Source organism: Syzygium oleosum, unplaced genomic scaffold (genome assembly GCF_021117445.2).
Source record: "Syzygium oleosum isolate NSW1041296 unplaced genomic scaffold, Sole_v2.1 Sole_v2.26, whole genome shotgun sequence".
Classification (NCBI taxonomy): Eukaryota; Viridiplantae; Streptophyta; class Magnoliopsida; order Myrtales; family Myrtaceae; genus Syzygium; species Syzygium oleosum.
This window is the reverse complement of record NW_026607510.1, coordinates 3,520,067-3,546,254: the sequence shown is the minus strand read 5'-3', so window position 1 is coordinate 3,546,254 and position 26,188 is coordinate 3,520,067. Positions and strand designations below refer to the sequence as shown.

The 26,188-nt window shown below is 39.5% G+C and overlaps 1 protein-coding gene and 1 pseudogene across 1 annotated transcript; both read right to left on the bottom strand.

Moving 5' to 3' along the window:
- Positions 1 to 1,089: 1,089 nt before the first annotated feature.
- Positions 1,090 to 4,116, bottom strand: LOC115681925 (G-type lectin S-receptor-like serine/threonine-protein kinase LECRK1). Its single transcript, XM_030606032.2, has one exon. It carries the CDS (start codon positions 3,954 to 3,956, stop codon positions 1,629 to 1,631), a length of 2,328 nt encoding a protein of 775 aa, XP_030461892.1. The 5' UTR covers positions 3,957 to 4,116; the 3' UTR covers positions 1,090 to 1,628.
- Positions 4,117 to 20,850: 16,734 nt separating this feature from the next.
- LOC115663386 (G-type lectin S-receptor-like serine/threonine-protein kinase LECRK3) lies at positions 20,851 to 23,169 on the bottom strand (annotated as a pseudogene).
- Between the last annotated feature and the right edge of the window lie 3,019 nt (positions 23,170 to 26,188).

Here is a 26,188-nt window from a genome sequence, read left to right as displayed (position 1 = left end):
GAGGGAAAATATTTTCCGTGGGAGGAAGTTGATCGCCGGTCACCACCGTTGGCCGCCGGTCAGCGGCCGCCCGCCGCCGCCGCCGCCGCCGCCGGTCGCCGGCCGCCCGCCCAGCCACCGCCCGGTCGCCCGCCGCCACCGCTCGCCGGCCGCCGCCGCCCAGCTGCCGCCGCCGATCGCCGCCGCCGCCGGCCGCCCGACCTCCGCCGGTCGCCGCCGCCGCCGATCGCCGGTGAAAAATATTTTTCGAAACTTTTTCATATTGGTAGCCGAACACCGGAAAATTATGTTCCGGGAAAACATTTTCCAGAAAAATGACTTCCGGGAAAATATTTTCCAAAAGGAGAATATTTTCCGCCAAACGAACGGAGCCTTAATCTCTAATTCGTAAGAGTAGGGTGATTCTCCCGTCACTTTACTTGGGTGTCTAATCGACGCACCCCAAGCCGATTAATGGCGACTCCTTGATAAAAATCACTTGCAGGTTAAAAACCTAGACTTAACGCGTATCAAGCGAAACCCCCTTTTTATGTTCAAAAGCCGGAGGTCGGTCGCAACAAATCGGCAATTCGACTTGAACGGATGAAAGCACACTAATAAAACTGAAACAAAAGTCACTTGCAGAACTAGTCATCTCCTGCGCAAACTCCATCTCCCAAAAGTTCGCGCAACGGTCAGCGCTATCCAATGCAATCATCTTCATTGCGTACAGCGTGTCGCTTCTCCGTTCCATGAAACACCCCGCTGCAGAATTCGCCGCGATTCAACGAACATCACTCCTATTTCTGAAGTATTGGTTTGTATTCGCTGCAGAAATTTCAAATTTGTTTCCGTTGGTCAAATGGACTCGTTCAGCAACCAGCATATCACGGCAAGTGAATAGACATGCAAGAATTTGAATGGAAGTTAGCCCTAGCGAGACCTGCCAAGTAAGACCATCCATACAAGTCAATTTCAGTCTATTTACCTTGTCATAATCACACTCTTTCGGTGCCGTTCTTTAATCTGTCTGAATTGACTCGGACTACTTTGTCAAATTCTCGAACAAACCCGTTCTTCCAACTAAAAAAGAAGAACAGTCTTTGAAGATTGGTCTAAATAATTTATTTTCACTACTTTCAATCTTTCTCCATCGCCACCAGCTGTCCTGCAGATTATATTATGGGGTAATGACACCGTAAGTGTCCGAACTTTTACCCGTTTTACAATCAAGTATCTAAGAAATAACCAGGAACAATGGAAAAGAGATGTGTAAAATACTTGAAAGCTAAGTTTTGATGTTGGAACAAATGGAGCATGTTCAAACACCAATTCAGGTTTGTAAACAAATTTTGTGAAGACTGAAGAGAATGAAACGATAGTCGAATGAAGCATGCACTCTGAGACGATAACCCTTGTTCACCACCACTGGAGTCGGTTTCATTCTGTCTACAAATCGGGCATGTGACATCGATTAACCGTATAGCATGAGCAAGCGACCGATGTTAGTACAAACACAGATAAATTATCATCTGTGATTTATTTTAATGAACAAAACTAATTTGTACATATGTTGGTCCAATCCCAGAAGGACTACTAGATAGGAGTTATTGATTCCCCAGCATTATGTTCGTCAATCTGTTAAGTATTCAAACAAAACTTCTGTCGGTACACATGGAAGATGAAGGAATAGGAGGCATCGGGATTTGGGCACTTCCTTCCAACATCAATAAAACTCTCTTCACGGTAGGACGGAGCGTCGGGTCATCCGAGATGCACCAGAGCGCGACCTTGATAGCAGCCTTCAATTCATCCTCATCAACCTTCTCGTCACCGGTCAATTTCCCGATCTCACCATTCCAAAAGCATTCACAAACCCATTCTTCCAAGATGGCCTCACTCTCTGGAAAGTTCAATTCCACGCTCCTCCGGCAACAGATGATCTCCAACAACATGATCCCGAAGCTGTAAACGTCTGCTTTCACCGTCACAGGCTGGTTCCGGTGCCACTCGGGCGCCACATAACCTCTTGTCCCACGAATCCCGGTAAAAGTTCTGGTTTGGTCTGCGTTTAGTAGCTTAGCAAGTCCAAAATCCGAAATCTTGGCACGGTTGTTGTCCATGAGTATGTTCTGTGGCTTTAAGTCGCAGTGGATAATTTGTGTCTCGCACTCTTCGTGCAGATATAACACTCCTCGGGCTATATCCCGTGCTATCTCCATTCTTTCGTCCCAAAAGGGCCGGCTTTCAGGACTATTGAAGATTACGTTTGCAAGCGATCCATTGCTCATGTACTCGTACACCAAAAGCCTATTCGTTCCTTCCATACAATACCCAAGGAGGCGGACTAGGTTTCGATGGTGGGTTCGACCGATGACTTCAACCTCAGTCTGAAACTCTCTTTCGCCTTCAGCCAAGAACTTATCGAGTCTTTTGACAGCAACCATCTTCTCGCCAATCACCCCTTTATAAACTGTTCCAAATGCTCCCCTACCTATCTGTTCCTTGAAACCATCAGTGACTAACTCGAGTTCTGCATAAGTGAACGATCGAGGTGCCGGATCTTTTGCGAAACCAACCTCCATATTATTGCGGATCCTTCGGTACATCCATACGTTACTTTTGCATAGTATAACTACAGAAATAGCCATCATAACAAATCCAAAAGCAAGGAGCGAAAGGCTAAGAAATAGTATGTCCATTCGGGTTATTTCCTTCTTGTTTTGATTAGCGTTGACGGGTTTCGCGATGCCTACCTTGATCAGCGCGCTGGTCGCATCAGTTATCAATATTCTTCCATATCTCAATGGAAGCCTTTGTTTCCTGCAATTCCCACCATTGTAGAGTGCAGCCTCGCAGTTACAGTCCTCCAAACAGGCCTGTTTGCACCCATCTTTATCTGTCGACGAAACGACCGAATACGAATCATCTTCCCAAAGGGTATTATCAACAGCTTGGATGATGTAACTCGCACTCGCATCTCCTGTTTTGCAAGTCTCGGCGGTGAAATTCCTCTCACAACCTGCTGCCCAATTTCCTGGCTCAACAAAATCAAATCCGGGAAGACATCTGCAATTAGCTTGTTGGTCGTTTTTTACACAAAAACCATTTAGGCCACATAAACCCTTCGGATCACATTCATCCTTTGTAGACGACCATACGACCGACCAATTTCCCTTTTGATTCAAATCATATGAATATAATCTCATCAAACCATCAGAGTCAATCCTAAAGTTATAAATCGTGCTCTTCGTAGGTAATCCTCCAGGCGTCATATTCCATATGACATAGCCCGTGGTGTTGAGCAAGAACAAATGACCATCAACATCAAAGTTGAGCGAGACATTGTCTCCCGCTTTGCCTGTCCAAGATGTGAAATAAGAATACGGAGCAGTATCCGGAGTGTTCACTGGATACTGAATCAGATTCCCATCATTTTGCATCTTGAGACGGAAAAGCCCGGTCGAGTGGTTCATTGCCGAGATGCTAGAGATTATCTGTTGGCCTGCCAAGAGGCGCTGGGTCGGCAAAAGGGTATCTGTCGGGTAGTCAAAGCTCTCCCATAACACACTTCCTTTAGGATCGTACAGCACAAAATTGCCCGAATCAAGCATAGAAGCAGAATAGGCCAAACCAGCGACCGACGTAATGGAAGTTTCTTGACCTTGCGAGGATCGCAGTATGAGGCGCCCGTCATTGGTGAAGAGCAAGGTGGCACCAGCGGAAACGGGCGGATCGTCCCGGTTCGCAGTCCAGATGACAGTTCTCGGCGGGATCCCGGCGGCGAAAACTCCAACGGCGTAGCCTTGGCCTTGAGGGTAGAATCCAAAGCCATAGAGTCCTGAAGGTGAGAGCCAAGAAGAGGAGTTAGAGGTTGGACCTAGAGAAGAACCTAGCGTTATGTTTGATCTTGTTTCTTGAGCTTTTGCAAGAGAAGCAGAAGCTAAAAGAAAGAGAACACAAACGATAGATGCCATGTTGAGAAGATGGAGGCTCGGAATTGCTTAGTTATATTAGAGAATATGTAATGTTTGATCTTCTTGGAATCATTCAAGGTCCCTTAGCACCAGTCCCTTTCTCAGCAATTTAATGTTGAACAGATGAGTCAAAATGTTGAACCAATTGTGAAGATGCTTTTCTTGGTTGTTTCAATGAAGAAGAGTAACCCTTCAATCTAAGGTTTGATTATTGCGTTCTTGATTGGTTGCATAGGAAAAATTTCCTTTAAGAACCTCTTAATCAAAAGATATATTGAGTGAGAGCATAGTCCTCCAAGCACCTTCTGCGGGCTTAGTTCCCAATTCATATGTTGTGTTACGGCGAAGGGGAATTCATGTTTTTGCTTATGTTTGATCACTGTGCATTGCTAGATTTACGTCGGTCAAAGTGGGAAGTTAAGATCATCTTGGACCAATTCAAGCATTGGTTAGCAGCCGAGGACTTGACTGGATTGGTTTTAAACATCTTTGAATACTTTTTTCCGACATAAGACACGTGATAGGTTCTCTAGGGTCTCCTCTAGATATATTGTTTGAATAGTAGAGCCTTCTTTCAATCAAGGACTTGACTATCATTTTTACAAGTTGTGATTTGGGGAAGTTTCCGCTTTGATGTGTTACTTTTGAAAATTCTCACACGTCTTCGATATCTCGTACCCCGCGATGGGGCACTACAAAGAATTACGGTTAATTTTTAAGCACCTTTTAATCAGAAATTTTATCAAGGGAGAGCTTAGACCTCCTGCCACCGTGCCGGCTTTGACTATACCTCCGTTCTAGCATGAGATCTCGCTGCCGCCGCCAACTTAATTACCCTCATATATGCTGTTCTTGCAAATCAATGAAACATCGGCATTTTATTATCCAATAAACAATTTTGCAGCACATGTCCTAGTCAAGACGTTCTTAAACTCACCCTCAAATTGGTTAGCTTGATGGTTAAGGACCGGCATTACCTTTCCACTGCACGTGCAACAATACTTGATACACAAGTCAAGTTTGATTCCTCATTTTACCGTGTGCTTTCGTGTTGGACCCGTTCATATGAATTTCTTGAGTTCATACGGTTAGTGAGGCATTTCAAGATCTCGAGATTTGATTGCTTAAAATGGACTTATTTTCATTAATTAGAATAAAATGTGTTGATAAAAACTTACCAAAGGGATCCAATTCAACAAGCGCTGCAACCTATCCTATGTTGGGCCTGCAGTCACATCATTTCAGGTGTTAGCTCTGGAGATGTTGAAGGAATGGAATAAGGGCAGCTTAAAAGCTTGACTTTCTTCTTTCTAGCATGACTGCTTTCTTTGCTAGATGGGATCGATCCCAGACCTAGCCTGGAGTTCGCTGTGTAATTTCAACAATGCCTTTCGAAGCCGAAATGGCTATAGCTGCATCTTTCGAGAAACTAAATAATAGGTGTCATGCCGATGACTAGGAGAAGGTATCTTATGGCTTAGGGAAGGGCAATCGTATGAATATGTAAGATACAAGATTTTAAGTCCTAGCAGGAAAGGTCTTTCCCCATCTCCTCCGGCAAAAAGGGCTCGAACAAGGGTTTCCAAATAGCGTACACGGGTTATCTCTTCTAGCCACAAACAAGAGACTTTCTAACACTAGAAACCATAAACCGGAATTCCTATCATAAACTCTTTCTTTTTTCTTGCATTCATGTGTACAAGAGCTAATAGTAGATGCTATCACACATACAATCATACTCAATTAGATGGAATAGTTTGATCTTAAAGGGGATCTTCTATAGTTCGATTCTTTTTTCGAACCAGTCGAGAACGATACCAATGAACAATTTCTTATTTTTTTCGGCAAAATGATTAGAAAAAGATCTCACTCCTAAGCAAGCATTCGCAATTCAATTCAGTCATGCGAATATAACGCTTAGCAGCAATTAAGATGGCAGTTGAGGTGATAAATGTCGTAATGAGAAAGAGAAAGAAGTAGGGTTGAGCGAGAGAGATGGAACAGTTCTGGCAAGGGCATTATTGCCCTGATAGCAAGAGAGAAGAGGTACTGCGTTTTGCTCGGGGCTGTTCACTTTCACTTGGTGGCCTAGTATCTTGAAACTTCTTTGCTTGCGAGGGCAGGAGTGGAAACGTCTGAGAGAGCGCTTCGCGGAGAAGCCAAAGTTTTATCTCTACCACGTACTTATACCAGCATATTTCCACTTTTTCACTAAACGCAAAGAAGAAAGGTTTAATATAAAGATAAATGTGTCAGGGCTATTTTGAAAGGTTTAAAGAAGGGTGTAACATAAAGAAAGGTTTTAAGTAGCTCTGGCCATTTTGAAAATTCATGCAAAAAGATTGATGCTTTGAGCTCAATGTCAAACTCAAATTCCTTCTATATCCATTCTTGTCAAACCTTGAGAAACAAAACAACTTGAATCTAGTCCGTCTTTCGATTGCTGACTTATAAATATAGATAGAACCCGTATTTATATTTGGTGAACGAGTTTGGGTTTGATTTGGCTTAGATAATTTGGGCCAAACTTAGCTATAACGAGAGATGGGCTTTGAGATTCATGTGGATATATAGGCTTCAGTTGGGTAAGTTTCGAAATTGGGCTTTGGGAATATATAGTTAGGAAAGGCTGGAAGTAATAAAGCCCAAATTTGAGTCCAATTTGACCAAAACCCGTGGAACCATATTGGACCATATTCGGATTGGGCTTAACAGCCCAGTCTGAGTCCTCTCTTATCAGAACAATAATAAATAAATAAATAAAATACAAAAAAATAGAAAATGGTTAAAAAATAGTCCTTGATTAGGTTGTTAGATTTTAGCAGTAGAATTAGTTTAGTTTCATTTAGATAATACACATGGTTTAGGAAAATTCATGATTTTTTGTGGTTTATAAATAAGAAAATTAGTTTCTTTAGGAAATTGGATTTAAATTGAACTAAGCTCATGGAGTTTCTATCCTGGGGTTTAATAACAAGGTCATGTCAATTCTTTACCCGACTCATATTGGGTTACCTTACTGCACTTTACCTTTTTACTTGCTCATAATTACTTTCTTAGAGCAATTGAATGTGATTCTTTTATATTGTTTTCCTATGTTGTGATTTGTTTGCTTTAGCTAAATGGTTATGTTACTTTTTTAGGATCATAATAAACACCAATAAAAACATTGCATGGACACCTAGCGGCACAAGAACCTTAGGATTCATAATTTTGCAAAAAGACTGCCTGGACACCTTAGTTGACAAATAATAAAGTTTAGATACTGAAATGGCACTAGTTAGACAACTGGTGCAATCAAATCCTCAACCTTAAATCTGTAGTTGCATAGGAAGTAGGTATACTCCCATACTTCACTTGGTTTCTAACCAACCCCAATAAACTTGTGGCTACTTTTCATATAAAACTCTCATACAGTTAATCGAATTTAAATGAAAATCCCTATCACCACGCGAGGTAAGGGTTTGGGAAAACCCGAACCAATTGAGGACCGTTGGTCCACATTTGCCATTACTTCTAAACTCGTCCTCTTCTTCCGACGGAAAAGAAGGTCGTGACATGCCATGAATTATTCAAAAAAAAAAAGGATTCATATTCATCAACAAGTCACATCAAGAAACACGTGTTAAGTCCCAAAAACAGACTAGGCACTTGGGCTAAAATCAACTAACACTAAACCCAAAAGGTGTTAAGGACAAAAGGCCCCAAGGCCCAAAGCCAACAACTCTTCAGTTTGATTGGATTCGAATCAGTCAATCCGACGTCGTTTGTGACTACAAAAATTACACGAATTGGAAATTAGGGATGAAAATTGGAAAAAAAAAAAACCCTCCAAAATTCGATTATTGCCTGTCGCGACATTAACGTATGCTCCGATCCCTAATCTCATTAGCTGGTGCCATGCTGGCATTTTCATTAATTTGTTTGTTTTTTAGTGTAGAGTTGCATGCTAGCAAGTCAGTAAAAATTGACCTTTGCTTTCCTCTCGTGTCGTGATGTCAAATTACACGGACTTTGCATAATTCTTGACTAATTTGACAGTGATTGATCGTCTCATCGATCCTTGCTTGTCGGCCAATTGAAACTTAAATCATTTTCTATTTTGTTTTCTAGCCTTCATTCTTGCAGCTTTACATAGGACATCATTAATTGGAATTAATTTACGAAACCACCCCCCCCCCCCCCCGCCAATTCTTTGTGATATAACTATTGCATTTAAACTTTTGATCCAAAAAAAAAATATTGCAATTAAACTATTGCAATTTTATCGTTTAATGTAGAAAGTCAAAGAAAGCGAAATTTAATTAAAGCATGATGGTGGGACCTCCTATACTTTCTAAAGGTAGTAAGATTTCCCTGGATACTTCTGATTAGCAAGTAAAAGAGGGAGTGTTATCATAATCATCATTTTTAATGGGCATTCTATAATTGTTCATTGGACTTGACATTCTCAAGATTTAAGCAAATTTACATGACATTACATTTACTTTATACATCAAGCAAACAAATGCACAAAATGGAGACTCTTCTTATCAGTTGGCCTAGCCTATAATGACCGATCCGACAAAGGTGGGGAGTGATCGCAAGGGCAGGAGACTAAGATAAGGAGTAGCTCCCGATAGACTTGTAGGGTAGAGCATGGGGTAAGAATGAATTAAGTTGTGCACGGAACATGAGGAAAGCGTTCTTAAATTATATATGAGAAATTGATATTTACTTATAAGATGCGTCTTTTGATGTAATGGTAACGTTTAACATTAAGGCTTCGTTTGTTTTGCAGAAAATGTCACTTTTCTGGAAAATATTTTTTAAGAAACCATTTTCCAGGAAAATAACAATATTATTTGGTGTTTAGCTAAAACCTAAAAACGAACTAGAAAATATTTTATATCCTTTGATATGAAAAATCTAATTTGATTTTTCTAGATAAAATTTACCAAAAAATTCGCTTTTTTTAATATTTTTTATGTTCTTTTTCCTTTTCTGTCTTTTTCTTGTTTTTATTTCATTTCCTTTTCTTTTCCTTCTTCCTCGGCCAGTCGCTAGCCACGACGACCAGCCATAGATGAGGGATGAGCTCACCCATGGTCAACGAGGCTTAAGCTCGCCAGATTCCAGCAAGACAAGTCAAGCCAGCCTCAGGCGAGACTCCACTCGCCAGATCCAGCGAGCTCGAGGTCGGCCGAGGCCAGCAAGCTCGAGGCTTCGTCAGATCGGCGAGGTCGAAGCTTGAAGTTTGAAGGCCAAATCTAAAAGCTCGAAGGCCGAAGCCTGAGGCCTTGCCAGATCAGCGAGGCTCGACCTTTGGTGAGCTCGTCGGATCTAGTGAGGTGGAGACGGGCAAGGCTCGGCTTATTGGAATATGGTGAGGTTGAGCCTCGCCAGCCTTGGGCGAGCTTGTCCCTCACTTGTGGCCGATTATCGTGGTCAACGACCAGTCGAGGAAAAAGGAAATAGAAAAAGAAAGAAAATAAAACAATAATGAAAACTCGTATTTTTTTTAAAAAATATTTTTATAAAAACGAACGTTTCGTTAACTAAGGACCCGAGGGCCGAGGATTTGCTCATGGCCTTTATGGACCCAAGCCTGAGTGCTGGGGACCAGAGCTCGAGCGTCGAGGACCCATGCACTACCTTTATGGACCCAAGCTCAAGTTCCAAGCATTGGGCACGGGCACCAAGGCTTTAGGCTCGGCCTCAATAGACCTGGACGTGGGCATCGAGGACCTGGTTCCGAAGACCTTGATCCTAAACACCGAGACCTGGAAACCAGCACTAGGGTTCCCTTGTCCAAGTATAGAATTTCAGGTCTAAGCGTCCATACCTAGTCATATATTTGGAAAGTGTTATTCGATTTTTCGAAACGGAAATCATTTTCTTGAATTTAAGCATAGGTTTTCTGTTAATTAGGAAAACATTTTCCGTTGACTCATTTTTTTAAGCAAACCAAACGTCGGAAAATGAGGAAAATATTTTCCACAAAACAAACAGAGCCTAAAACTTCAACGATAAGTATGCTCACGTGAGAGCACCACCAAATTTGGTGATATCTTGAGAAATAATCTATCTATATGTCAAATGACAAAATCGTAAGGCTCAGAAGTCAAATCGGATAATATCTCGGTAAGTTAATTCATGAATAAAATTGCCTCAAAAGAATAAAAACAAAAATAAAATTGCAGCAAAAGAAAAAAACCAAAAATATTCATCATACATTCACCACCTTTACGCAACAAACGTGCCAAAAGTCAAGCCCCATAGCTTCGAAAGTCATGATTAATCAGATTCAGAGAATTATTTCCATCGCCTCTCCTAATTATTTTTTCTTGCAGAAAATGCTGCTCCACCAGTGCCAAAAAAGTCATCATTGCATTTCTAACTCTTAGCCAATCGGGCAAACTTTTTTCCTTTAATTTAATTATCTTATACAAGACTTTTCGCCATGAAACAAGGAAGCAAGTAGAGTCATTCTATTATTGTCTTACTGGTCAAAGAGGCACTAAATTAAAAAATAATAATATTGAGAATTTTCCCCAGAAGGTGTCCTCTTTGAATATATAAAATACAAAAATTTGAGAGACCTCACATGGTATACAGAAAGAAGATATTCTATTGACTTTCATCCCCCTTTTTTTCTAAATTAAATCTTTAATTATTTAAGAGAATGAAAATAAAATGTCTCCACATTGACCCACAATCTAACAGTCCCTTTGACTCTAAAAGAAAATTAGCAAATTATTTTTTTTGTTTAAAATTGACATGAATTTCAACTCCCCAATACTATCAAATGTTCCTTCTTGACTAGGGTGCCATACCTATGTTCTTAGCCACCTAACCAATTGAATGTAAGATCTCTATTGTTAGGTTGCAACCGTATTTCATTTAGTACAAATATTAGATCACTAGGTTAAGCTTGAACATGTAATTTTACCAAGAAGGTTGCACTTAAATTACCGAACAACCATTTAATGAAATTAATTTCGGCGGCACGAGCATTTAATCCTACCTAAAGATTTTGGTACCCTTATGAATTGAAATTAGTTTGGTGCCACTATAAGTGCTAGAAAATCATGGAAGGTTCACGATTTTCCAATCATAGAATAATATTCAAATACCCATATAGTATATACTCCTCCAATAATGAATCTCTTATTTTATCTTCTTCTTTTTTATAAATTTCAGCTTTACATTATGGCCGCTAAGCACCATGAATTGGTGATCCCATCAATTACATTCGCATAATAGCATGGCATTATATTCATACGCATGGACAACTTTGGAGTAATAATTGGACTGTCTTTTGTCATGAAAAACAGGCGCAAGTCAAGGGCTACGCATCAAGGACGAACCACCTTTTTCTTCTTCTTCTCATTTTTTTTTATTGTTTTTTGCCCTTTTACTAGTAATAATAACCTTCTCTTTTTCTCTTAATCAACGTTAACTTAGATAGCGAATTACTCAGCTAAGTTGGAAAGTAATTATACTTAACGCCTCGCATTAGACACGAGGTTCGATTCTTAATCACTCCAAGTTAGCTCGCGAACCTTTTTTCTCGCAACGACGAAGGACGATTAACCACATTTGGCACGCAATTGAGAAATCAATATTACTTGAGTAACAAATTAAGAAAATCACTCAATAATAATGCCTGTGTATTAGAAATGACTGGTCATGATTTAAGGTTTTTACAAACGACCGCGTTTGAGATTTTCACCAACATTCTGCCCCGCATAACTCTAGCAAATATCTCTAGAGCCTATATCGAAATTCATAATTCATCTCCTTGGCTGTCTTTTTTTTTTACCAGTAATCTCGTTGTTTCATTAAATGCTCGTCGGTCCAAAAAAATTTAGTAAATGCTCCACTAAACTTCAACTTCAAATTGCCAACCCAAAAAATCCTGTAAGAGACTATTGATGATTTAGGACATGGTAGGTACTCCTGCACGCGCGCATAAACACACAAACAACTTATCGAAAAGATATGGGCAAGAGATAATTCATTTTCTTCCTATTTTATCAAAAAATGAAGAAAAAAAAGTTACGGGCTGGCCCGGATCGAAATCGAAATTACTCCATTTTTCTGAATTTATCGTTTTGATAAAGTAAATGACAAAAATGAAAATGGTAAGGTCGGGACAAGTAACTCAAAATCAACACGATTTTGATCGGTTGAAATAACTGTGAAGATGCTTTTCAGGAACACGTATCATCATTGGGGTTCTCCAGGTTGTTTCAATATAGTGGAGTAATCCTTCAGTCTGAGGTTTGATTGTTGTTTTCTTGATTTGTTGCTTAGGAAAAACTCCTACACCATCACTTGGCATTAAACCCAGTTATGTGGTTTAATTTTCTTTAAGCACCTCTTAATTCCCAATTAATATGTTGTGTTTTGCAAATGGGAATTTCATGTTTTGCTTATGTTTGATCACACTGAATCACTAGTTTGATGTTAGTGAAAATGCAAAGCTAAGATCATCTTCAAATGATTCAAGCATTGGTTGGCAACCTGTCCCTTTCTCACTAATTAAAGTTAGGCTAACAAACCATTGGGATTTGTCCTTGTGGCCACCTTTCCTACTTGAGAAGGGGGAGGTGGGGAGTTCGATCCCCCACCTTCTCAGGGGGTTAGGGATGGGGATAGTCATGGCCACGGGCTGGTTTCGGCTCGGAACCGGCCCGGTCAAACCCGGGCCCGGCCCGTTGACCGGGCTTGCGGTTCGGAACCGGCCCATGGCCTACGGGCCCGATTCCGGTTCCAAAAAAAATTTAAATTTAAATTTAAAAAAAAAAATCTGCAGCAGGGCCTGCACGTCTGCAGGCACTGCTGCGGCCCGTTGCCAGGGCAGCCTTGGCAATGGGCAAAAGCCGCAAAAGTAAAAAAATTTAAAAAAAAAATTTTAAAAAGATAACCGTTGCAAATTTGCAATGCAACAGTTATCTAGCTTTTTTTTTTTTATCCTAAATTTTCTTCTCATTTTTTTTCTTATAAATTCTCTAAAATTCTCTCATATTCTCTCAATACTCTCAAGTCTCAATTCTCTCAAATTCTCTTCTCTCAAATTTTCTCAATACTCTAAATTCTCTCAAATTCTCTTAAATTCTCTCAATTTTCTCAATCCGCTCAATTCTCTCTTAATTCTCCCAATCAATCCGCTCAATTCTCTCAATCCACTCGAAAAATGGCAAGTGGAAGTCGAGTGCCAACTGGCAAAGGTAAGAATATCATGACGGAATCCCATCATTCTTTTGATCGTCGTGATTATGCAGATTTTCAAGATGATGAAATCAACATTTTTCCCGATGTAGAGCGCATCCCGATGCAAGAAAGTTTTCATCCTCCTGCCCAAATATCTACAACAAAGGAGGCGGAGCGGGAATTTACCTCTGACATTTGGGATCACTTCACGAAAATGAAAAGGTTTGATATTGGTGAAAAAAGGTATGATATAATTTGTAAACATTATGGGAAAATATATAAATATACAGGTGGACAAGGATATGGAACATTCAAACGACATCTTAGGAACAAACATCCAACCCAAGCGGGAATCGATATCAGGCAACAACAAATTTCCGGGTACGTCAATCCTAACACTTCCCCTTTATTTCATTTTAATGAAAAAACTTATAAGGAAGAATTAGGTAAATTTATTTCTGTTGAGCATTTATCATTTAGTTTTGGAGAAAGATTTGGTTTTAATCAATTTGTACAAAAAATATGTGCTCCACAAGCAAAACGTGTTCCTAGAAATTCACTTAAACGAATAATTAAAGATCTTTACAGAAATGGAAAAAAGAAGTGCATATAGGTAGTGATATTTGGAGTGATCATTGGCAAACGCATTCTTACATGGGCATAACATGTCATTGGATAGATGACGATTGGAGTATTCAAAAAAGAGTTATTGCATTTAGAGTTTTCGATGGTAAGCATACAGCAAATAATATTTATAGAATGATTAGGCAAATTTTAGAAGTATATTATTTGCTTAACAAAATTTTTTCAATTGGTTTTGATAATGCCGCGGCAAGTACCGCTTTAATTGCCGATTTAGAAAATATTTGTAAACCCGCTTTTGGCGGGAAATTTTTTCACGTTAGATGTGCTTGTCATGTTTTAAATTTATGTGTACAAGATGGTTTGAAAACTCTTGATATTTTTCTTGAATTAATAAAAACGGCAATTCAATTTTTATGGAAACATCCCAAAAAAATGAAAGAATGGGGTAAATTTTGTAGAGAAAATGCCAGAAAGCCAAAAAGATTTCCAAGAGATGTTCTAACTCGTTGGAATTCTACTTTCCACTTGCTTGGTGAATCTTATGAATATAAAGATTTATTATGTGCATTCATTTCTAACAATATACCTCAGATTAATTTATACCCACAAGAGTGGGGTATTTGCAAAAAAAATTTAGATATTTTAAAGGTTTTTAATGATGCAACTTATACTTTGTCCGGTGTTTATTATCCTACTACGCATTTATTTTTATTAGAGTGTATTAATATTGTCGAAATTTTTTACGAATATGAAAATGATATTGAATTACAACATACTATAATAACAATGAAAATGAAGTGGCTACATTATTATGGCGAAATTCCCATTATTTATTTAGTTGCTTGTGTTTTTTTATCCCCGTTGCAAATTAGATGGTTTAAGTGATTATTTTGCATACGTATTATCAATGTTTACATTATGATGCGGTAAATGTTACAACCATACTACGTGAGGTTAAAAATGTAGTAATAGAACTATATAATGAATTTTCTACTAAATATAATTTAGGTGATATTGGATCTTCTCAATCTACCGAGACACAAAATGAGAGTACAGGTAAAATTAGTAGAGGGTACCAACTTTTATTAAATAGACAAAAAAAACAAAAGGGAGCAATAGGAAATATTTCTGAATTAGAGATTTATCTAACCGTTTCCTTTGAGTTTACTGAATCCGAAGGTAGTACAGGTTTTTTAATTTTGGATTGCTGGAAGAGGCACGCAAGCCAATACCCAATCCTTTCACTTATTGCAAAACAAATTTTTGCAAGCCCTTGTTCCACTGTTGCGGTCGAACAAGCATTCAGTGCGGGAGGTAATATTTTGGACGAACATCGTTCAAGATTAGCTCCGAAATCAGTGGAGATGCAAGCTTGCGTCGATGATTGGACGAAGGCTCAATACCGACAACAAGAGATAGATCGGAATAATGAATCCGAATTCTTTAACGACGGAGATACCACCGGTACCGCTACCGCTACCGGAACGGGTAGCGACGACTGAGGATAAAAGAACTGTTGGAGTTGGCAAATATTTCGGGGACCCTTGTTTCTCATACCGGGCACGCCTATGTGAGCTTAGGGAAACCGAAGTATAATCCGACGACATGTGACCCCTGCGCACGGAATGCGGGGGTTCGGATAGGCTTAGGTTTTTGGGTCATTTTAGGGCATATATATTGTGCTCCTTTTTTTTTATAGATCATTGTAACGAATTGTAAGGCGCTTAATGATAATTTATTAAGTTCAAGCCCCCTCATTCTCTCTTTTTGTCCCCAAATTTGATTACAATTTACATTTTGATTACAATTTATATTGAATAATTCATTATTTCATTATTTCATTATTTTTTTTATTTAATAATTTTTTTAAAAAATTTTAAATTATGAACCGGAACCGGTAGGAACCGGAACCAGGACGGGAATGAACCGGCCCGGAACCGGAACCGGACCGAAACCGACCCGGAACCGGCCCGGAACCGGACGGTTCCGGTTCATACATGGCCAGGAACCGGAACCGCCGGTTCAGAACCGGAACCGGCGGTTCCTGAACCGTGGCCATGACTAGATGGGGACGTTTAGTTTCAGATGTGGGTTTTGACTCCCACACTCTGCAAAGAGGCGGAGCAAAAAGTTTGAAAGTGAGTTGAGAGTTAGAATATGACAGACAAAAACAAATGTTAGGCTAACAGAGTCAAAGTCAACATGACTGGCTTGGTTTTAAAATATCATTAAATGCTTTTCCAACATAGAACACGTCACAGGTTCAGGAGAAAATTGTCCAAAAAGTTTTAAACTTATTGAATTAAGGCCAATTCAGTCATAAACCTTATAATTGTGCCAATTTATTCTTAAATATTTTGACGATTTGTCAATTTAGTCATAAACCTTTCAATTGTGTCAATTTAGTCCTAAACCTTTTGATAATTTGCCAATTTACTCTTAAATATTTTAACGACTTGTCGATGTAGTCCTTCTAGCCAAATATCGAAATAATAGGTTTATGACTGAATTGGCAAATCTTCAAAAGGTTTAAGACTAAATTGACACAAAGAAATGTTTATATTAAATTGGTAAATAGTCAAAAGGTTTAGAACTAAATTGGCATAATTAAAAGGTTTAGAACTGAATTGGTTGTCGTACAATAAATTTATGAGTTATTGGACAATTATCCCCAAGTTTTAGTTTTGATGGATTCCTTTTGAAGATTCTTACGTATCTTCGAAATTTCCTACTCTACGACATGGTACTACACGAACTCACAATTGATTTTTTGAGTACCTTTCATTAGAAAATTGATCAGGGGAGAGCATTGACCTCCTGCCACCGTGCCAGCTTCGACAAAACCTCAATTTTAGCATGAGATCTCATCCATGCCACTGCCACCTTAATCTCCCTCATATATGTTGTTCTTCCAAATGAATGAAACATTGGCATTTTATTTGCCTATAAATAATATTGCAATACAAGCATCACCCCAAAACTGTTAGCTTAATGGTTAAGGACCATTATTACCTTTCCGCTACAAGTGCACGGTACGCATCATGGTACTTTGGCTCTATTTTTATATGTGGACAACACGATTGTCAATGATGATGACCCAAATTGCTTAATGGATTCATCTCTACATTGGATAGTGAATTGACAATGAAGCATACGGGGCCATTGCACAACTTTGTGGGTGTGACGGTTAGGATATTTTTTAGTGGTCTTAAATGTGCATAAATGGAGGGCTGCAAGCCAATTTCCACGCCTATGGCCACTAGCTCTCTTTCTAGTACAAATGCAAAAACTATTTTCGGATCATGCACTATATCGAAGTATCATTGAAGGTTTTCAATATCTTACCATCACACGGCTAGATATTTCATATGCGATCGATTTTGTCTATCAATTCATGCATCAATTTACTATGAGTCATTTTAAAATTGTGAAGCGCATTTTACTTCGTGTCAGGGACCATTAGATCGAGGAATGCAAATCTTGTCCAAATTAACTTTGGACTTGTATGCCCTTTGTGATGCAAATTGGGCTGGTTGCCACTTGACTTGGCGATCAACCGTTGGTTTTATACCTTCTTAGGTAGCAACCGCATATCATAGAGTGCTAAGAAGGAACTAGGGATGAGCATGGTTTTAGGGTAGAACCTAGAACCTGAAAACCGAACTAATGAGAACATGTCAGTTCCAGGTTCTAAGATATGCATGGTAGGTTCCAGGTTCTAAAAATTGGGGTACCTATTTCGACGGATAGGTTCCCGGTTCTAAGTAGTTGTTACTTGGAACCCGAAACAAGTTTTTGTGTTTTTATTGGTCCATGTCTTTGTGCGATCATGTGGTATCCATGGTATTCAATTATGAGTGTAAAATTTGGAACTACTAGTCTAGGCTTTCATTTTACAACTAAGACTTTTATTTTGTTAATGTTTCATATCCCTCGTGTATCTAAATATAAATTGTGGTCAGTGGATTGTAATAGCAAATAGCGATCAATAAAAATGATGATCCACTAACTACTAGGGTTTGCTCTAGTGGCCACCCTTCCTACTTGGGATGAGAGAAGTGGGGAGTTTGATTCCCTACCTTCTCACCAGGGGAGGAGGGGCTAGGGGTGAGGATGTTTATACATTTAGTTTGAGATGTGGGTTTCAACTCCCACACTCTTCAAAGAGGTAGGGTAAAAGTCTAAGAGTGAGTTGAGAGTTAGAGTATGACAGATCAAAATATTAAAAAAATGATAATTCATTGAAATTTTTCAATTAATAATACAAATAGAACCTGAGTAGACCCTAGAACCAACCCTGGAATCTGTGATAAGGTTCTAAAGTATGCAGGGTAGATTTCAGGTTCCAAAAAGTGAGGAACTTGTTTCCACAAGTGAGTTCCAGATTTCAGGTGAAACCTGTATGGAACTTGAAACTACTCACCCCTAGAAGGTATGAATGAATGCCCAATCTAGTGCCAACGAGTATTGTCCAATGGCATCGACTGTTGCAGTGATCACTTGGATATTGTTCCTTTTGAGAGTTTTAGGCATTCATCTCTCAAGTCCACCAATAGCGTTTTGTGATAATATTAGTGCACTTTATATGTCGATTGATCATGTGTTTCCTACAAAAACTAAACATATAGAATTAGGTTATCATTATATGCATGAAAAAATGGCTCTTTAAACACTTGTCACTAATTATGTTCCATATGTACATCAAATTGCCGATCTCTTCATGAAGTCATTATCTAGAAATGCATTTGGAAACTTATGTTGCAAATTGAGAATTTGGGATTTTCTCATTCCTAATTTGAAGGGGAGTAAAGGCACTTACTTATCAATCGAGGGAGAAATAATATGGAAATGTCAATCAAAATCACAAATAGATTCTTGGAAATGCTAAAATTAAGAGATTGACATCTCTTGTAATATATCTTCATTTATCATACATTGTTGTATTGTTTCCTTATGAAATAAAACACTACGTAATATCTATGCAATTTTATGTTGAGATCGAGAACCAAGCATATTAATTCTTTTAAATTGCTCTCTCTCTCTCTCTCTCTCTCTCTCTCTCTCTCTCTCTCTCTCTCTCTCTCTCTCTCTCTCTCTCTCTCTCTCTCTCTCTCTCTAAAGTCTCAACCTAGTTTCCTCTTTTCCCTTCTGTGCATACACTCTTGTTAGTGCCCTTCTATTCTTACTAGAATAATCTAGTACTTCATATAAATAGAGGACTATTTTATTCGGTTCAAGAAAGAACTTATTTGACTTCTGATGGTTGTTCCCTCTTTACTCGTATTAATATATTATAACACTTCTCTAAAGTATAAGATTCTATTAATTAGTTCAAGAAAGAATAATTAACTTGTACAGTGAAAAATTCGTTCAAACAAATGAAAGTAACTCGTATATAAAAAAATGGATAAGTGCACTAGAAATTCTAAAATTTGTCAAGGAATAAGACATATCAAATTGGTGGTAATCGAAAAAACAGGATGCACAAATGCAATCATGTACTAAAAATTATCACAAAAGTGCAATTGATACCTCTCTTTAATTCTTTTAATGACAACCAGACTTGTCACCTATATGCCGGCATAGGTTAAACTGGACTCGTTGCTACTTGCTAGTTCTCAGTCCCACCTGTTGGGGCATTCAGTCTGTTTCGAGTTTGAAATCATGTGTGTTGCCTTTGAACATGGCATTAGACAAGTTGTGATGGAGATTGAAGCAAGCTCTGAGGCTATTGGCGAGTCAATCCTGAATGTGATGGACAACCTATCCCTAGAATCGTTGCCGGTTACAGTTTGTGGCGAGCAATCAGGATTCAGGTTTTAGGTGATCAGGTGTTCGCTATCGAAGCATTCATAGCACCATGACGGGCATTCGTAAACACTTGATGATGCTGATGTTGACGATGGCAACTGAGTAGAATCACAATATGGAATAGGCGATCCAATTGGAAGAGATGAAAGCACACTGACAAAACCGAAACAAAAGTCACTTGCAAAACTACTCATCTCCTGTGCAAACTCTCTCCCAAAAGTTTGCGCGACTGTCATGCTATCCAATGCAATCATCTTTATTGCATGTGGTATGTGGCTTCTCCGTTCCATGAAATATCCCGCTGAAGAATTTGCGGCGATTCAACAAACATCGCTCCTTTCTCTGAAGTAATGGGTTTGTAAACGATGGAGAATTTAGACACTCTGGATATGAGTATTCGCTGCAGAAATTTCAAAATTGTTTCTGTTGGTCAAGTGGACTCGTTCAGCAACCAGCATATCACGGCAAGGGAATAGACATGCAGATGGAACTTAGCCTTAGCGAGACCTGCCAAGTAAGAGCATCCATACAAGTCAATTTGAGTCGATCAGTCTTGATTGACTCGTACTAGCGTGTAAAATTCTCGACAAACCCGTTCTTCTAACTAACAAAGAAGAACAATATTTGAATATTGGTCTAGATAGTTTAAGGGACTAAAACTTATAATGAAAATGCAATTGAGTCTTAAAACTTTCAAAAAGCGCAATCAAGTCCTAAAACTTGCCACGAAAGTGCAATCGAGTACTAAAACTGTCAAAAAGTGCAATCAACGGAAGGCCAGCTGGCGTCCACGTCAGCAATTTTCAACCAAAATTAGTCTAATGGACTCAATTGGTAAGAAGTGAAAAAGTTTAGGACTCAATTGGCAATAAGTGAAAAGGTTTAGGACTGAATTGGCAAAAATGCAATAGATTTTGAACTTTTTTTGGACAATTTTCCCGCTCAAGCAACTGTATTCTGAAATCTAGAGATATATATTGTGAAGATCGAAGAGAATTAAACGATAATTGGATGAAGCATGCACTTTAAGAGGATAACCCTTGTTCTCCACCACTGTAGTCGGTTTCGTTCTGTCTATAAATCGGGCATGTGATGTCGATTCCCTGTTTGGTATGGCAAAGTGACCGATGTTCGTATATAGAGCAATGCTATGCACACAAATGAAATATCATCTGTACTTTATTTAGTGAACAAAAATAATGTCTTCATGTCTTGGTCCAATCCCAGAAGCACTACTAGATAGGAGTTCTCGGTTCCCCAGCATTGTATACATCAATATGTTAAGTATTCAAACATAGCCTTAGTCGGTACAAATGGAAGATGAAGTAATAGGAGGCATCGCGATTTGGGCACTTCCTTCCAACATCAATAGAACTCTCTTCATCGTAGGACGGAGCGTCGGGTCATCGGAGATGCACCAGAGCGCGACCTTGATAGCGGCCTTCAATTCATCCTCATCAACCTTCTCATCACCGGTCAATTTCCCGATCTCACCGTTCAAAAAGCATTCACGAACCCATTCTTCCAAGATGGCTTCGCTCTCCGGAAAGTTCAATTCCACGCTCCTCCGGCAACAGATGATCTCCAAATATATAATCCCGAAGCTGTAAACGTCTGCTTTCACCGTCACAGGCTGGTTCCGGTGCCACTCGGGCGCCACATAACCTCTCGTCCCACGAATCACCGTAAAAGTTCAGGTTTGGTCTGCGTTTAGCAGCTTTGCAAGTCCAAAATCTGAAATCTTGGCATGGTTCTCGTCCATGAGTATGTTCTGTGGCTTTATGTCACAGTGGATAATTTGTGTCTCGCACTCTTCATGCAGATATAGCCCCCTCGGCCTATATCCCGTGCTATCTCCATTCTTTCGTCCCAAAAGGGATGGCTTTCGGGCCTATTGAAGAGTATGTTCGCAAGTGATCCGTTGCTCATGTACTCGTGCACCAAAAGCCTATTCGTTCCTTCCAAACAATACCCAAGGAGGCGGACTAGGTTTCGATGGTGGGTTCGACCGATGACTTCCACCTCGGTCTGAAACTCTCTTTCCCCTTCAGCCAAGCACTTAGGGAGTCTTTTGACGGCAACCATTTTCTCGCGAATCACCCCTCTATAAACTGTTCCAAATGCTCCCCTACCTATCTGTTCCTTGAAACTGTCGGTGACTAACTCGAGTTCTGCATAAGTGAACAATCGAGGTGCCGGATCTTTGGCCAAACCGACCTCCATATTATTGCGGATCCTTCGGTACGTCCACACCTTATTTTTGCACAATATAACTACAGAAATAGCCATCATGACGAATCCAAAAGCGAGGAGGGAAAGGCTAAGAAAAAGTATAACCATTCGGGTTATTTCCTTCTTGTTTTGATTAGCATCAACGGGTTTCGCGATGCCTACCTTGATCAGCACGCTGGTCGGATCAGTTATCAATATTCTTCCATATCTCAATGGAAGCCTTTGTTTCCTGCAATTCCCACCATTGTAGAGTGCAGCCTCGCAGTTACAGTCCACCAAACATGCCTGTTTGCACCCATCTTCATCTGTCGACGAAATGACCGAGTACAAATCATCTTCCCAAACGGTATTATCAACAGCTTGAATGATGTAACTCGCACTCGCCTCTCTTGTCTTGCAAGTCTCGACGGTGAAATTCCTCTCGCAGCGTGCTGCCCAATTTCCCTGCTCAACAAAATCAAATCCGGGAAGACATTGGCAATTAGCTTGTTGGTCATTTTTTACACAAAAGCCGTTTCAGCCGCATAATCCCTTCGGAGCACATTCATCTTTTGTAGACGACCACACGATGGACCAATTTCCCTTTTGATTCAAATCATATGAATATAATCTCGTCAAGCCATCAGAGTCAATCCTAAAGAGGGAAATCATGCTCTTAGTCAGTAGCCCTCCAGAAGTCATATTCCTTATGACATAGCCCGTGATGTTGAGCAAGAACAAATGCCCATCAACATCAAAGTTAAGCGAGACATTGTTTCCTGCGCCGTTCGTCCCAGATGCGTAATAAGCATTCGGAGCTGTATCCGAAGTGTTCACCGGATACTGAACCAGACTCCCATGCATCGTTTTGCATCTTGAGACGGAAATTCCCAGTTGAGTGGTTCGTTGCCGAGATGCTAGAGATTATCTGTTGGTCTGCCAAGAGGTGCTGGGTCGGCAAAAGGATATCTGTGGGGTAGTCAAAGCTCCCCCATAATACGCTTCCCTTGTGATCGTAGAGCACGAAATTGCCCGAATCAAGCATAGAAGCGGTATAGGCCGACCTAGCGGCTGAAGTAATGGAAGTTTCTAGACCTTGCGAGGATCGCGGTATGAGGCGTCCATCGTTGGTGAAGAGCAAGGTGGCGCCAGTGGAAACGGGCGGATCGTCTCGGTTCGCAGTCCAGACGACAGTTCTCGGCGGGATCCCGGCTAGGAAGATTCCAACCGCGTAGCCTTGGCCTTGAGGGTAGAACCCCAAGGCATAGAGTCCTGAAGGTGAGAGCCAAGAAGAGGAGTTAGGGGTTGGACCTATAGAAGAACCTAGCGTTATGTTTGATCTCGTTTCTTGAGCTTTTGCGAGAGAAGCAGAAGCTAAAATAGAGAGAACACACACGATAGATGCCATGTTGAGAAGGAGGAGGCTCGGAATTGCCTAATTATATCAGAGAACATATAATGTTAGATCTTCTTGGGATCATTCAAGGTTGGTTAGCAACAGTCCCTTTCTCAGAAATTAAGGTTGGACAGATAAGTCGATATCACTTGATTTTGACTGTTTGAACTGATTGTGAAGATGCTTTTCTAGGTTGTTTCAATGTATAAGAGTAACCCTTCGATCTAAGTAAGGTTTGATTAATTGTGTTCTTGATTGGTTGCTTAGGAAAAATTTTCTTTAAACTCCCCTTAATCAAAAGGTAAATTAAGTGAGACCATAGTCCTCCAAGCACCTTTTATGGGCTTCATCGAAACCTCCATTCTCACATGAGATATCACCCCCACCAACTCCTTAATTGGCAATTCATGTCTTGTGTTATAGCGAAGGGGAATTCATGTTTTGCTTATGTTCGATCGCTGTGAACTACTAGATTTATGTCGGTGAAAGTGCCAAGCTAAGATCGTCTTGGACCAATTCAAGCATTGGTTAGCAACCAGTCTCATTCTCGGTAATTAAGATCAGGCCCACAAAAGTCAGTCAACACGACCGGATTGGTTTTGACATCATTAAATGCTTTTCCCACATAAAACGCATCATGGGTTCTCTAAGGTCTCTAGATATGTATCGTTTGAATAGTAGAGCATCTTCGATCTACGAATTGACTATCATTTTCTTGAATATTCGGGGAAGTTTCCGCTTTGCTCGATATCTCCAACTCTGCGACGTGGCACTATACCGAATTACGATTAATTTTTTAAGCACCTTTTAATTAGAAAATTAATCAGGGGAGAGCCTAGACCTCCTGCCACCGTGCCGGCATTGACGATACCTCCGTTCTAGCATGAGATCTCACCGGTGCCACTGCCGCCGCCAACTTAATATCCCTTATATATGTTGATCTTGAATGAATGAAACATCAGCATTTTATTTGACAATAAACAATTTTGGAGTACAAGTCTTCCTCAAGAAGTTCCCAAACTCACCCTCAAAATGCTTAGCTTAATGGCTATGGACTGGCATTACCTTTCTGCTACAAGTGCACAATACACAATACACAACTCAAGTTGGGAAAATTACCAAAAAAGTCCTAAATCTATTGCGATTATACCAATTCAATTTTAAATCTTTTGCATTTATGCTAATTCAGTTCATCCGGTCGACTTTGGCTGGCCGGTGCTGACGTGGATGCCAGGCGGCGCCGGCCACTGTGAGGACAAAAAAAGAAAAGAAGGAAGAAAAGAAAAAGGAAAAGGAAAAGGAAAATTAAAATTTTCGAAAAAAAAATAAAATATTATTAAAAATTATCCACATCAGTGTCAGCCGGCCTATCAAAATTGACCGGATAGATTAATTTGACACAAATGTAAAAGATTTAGGACTGAATTGGCCAAAAAAAGGTTTAGAACTGAATAAGTTTGGGACTTTTTTGTTAATTTGCCCACTCAAGTTTGGTTCCTCATTTTACCCATGTTTGAGCTGTTCATTAACTTCATTTGGCGTATAATTAGTGGGGTATTTCAAGGTCTCGAGATTTAATCACATAAAACAGACATATTAATCATTAGAATAAAATATGTTGATACAAGCAAATAAACAGAAAGAATAAAGGTTAAATATAAAGAAAAAATCGCATACAAGGTTTTACGTAACTCGGGCCATTTGGAAAATCCATGCAAAAAGATCATACATTTTGGTATCACCCACAATAAAAGTGCATTGGAATATAATCCGTCTTTTGACTAGTGAGTTATAAATATGGATATCACCACCACCAAATTGCGGTTAATTTTTTAAGCGCCTTTTGATTAGAAAACTAATCAGGGGAGAGCTTCGACCTCTTGCCACCGCGCTGGCATCAACGATACCTCCGTTCTAGCATGAGATCTCGCCACTGCCGCCAACTTAATTTCCCTCATGTATGCTGCTCTTGCAAATGAATGAAACATCGACATATTACTCGCCAATAAACAATTTTGCAGTACAAGTCTTAGTCAAGAGGTTCCCAAACTCACCCTCAAAATGGTTGGCTTGATGGTTAAGGACCGGCATTACCTTCCCGCTGCACTTGCATGATACTTGATACACAACTCAAGTTTGGTTCCTCATTTTACTGTGTGCTCTCGTGTTTGAGCCGTTCATGTGAATTTCTTGAGTCCTTAAGGTTAGTGGGGTATTTCAAGATCTCGAGATTTGATTGCTTGAAATAGACTAATTTCTATTATTAGAATAAAATGTGTTGATAAAAACTTACCGAAGGGATCCAATTCAACAAGCAAATAAACACAAAGAAGAAAGGTTTAATGTAAAGATAAAAATATTCGGGTCAGTTTTAAGAATGGTGTAATATAAAGAAAGGTTTAAGTAGCTCTAGCCATTTTGAAAATTCATGCAAAAAGATTGATGCTTTGAGCTCAATGTCAAACTCAAATCCCTTGTATATCCGTTTTGAGAAACAAAAAATTTGAATCTAATTCGTCTTTCGATTGGCGAGTTATAAATATGGATATCACATGTATTTATATTTGGTGAATGAGTTTGGATTTGATTTGGCTTAGATAGTTTGGGCCAAACTTAGCTATAACGAGAGATGGGCTTTGACATTCATGTGGATATATAGGCTTCAGTTGGGTAAGTTTCAAAATTGGGCTTTGAGAATATATAGTTAGGAAAGGCTGGAAGTAATAAAGCCTAAATTTGGGTCCAATTTGACCAAAACCCGTGGAACCATATTGGACCATATTCGGATTGGGCTTAACAGCCCAGTCTGAGTCCTCTCTTATTAGAACAACAATAAATAAATAAATAAAATACAAAAAAAATAGAAAATGGTTATAAAATAGTCCTTGATTAGGTTGTTAGATTTTGGCATTAGAATTAGTTTAGTTTCATTTGGATAATACACATGGTTTAGGAAAATTCATGATTTTTTGTGGTTTATAAATAAGAAAATTAGTTTCTTTAGGAAATTGGATTTAGATTGAACTAAGCT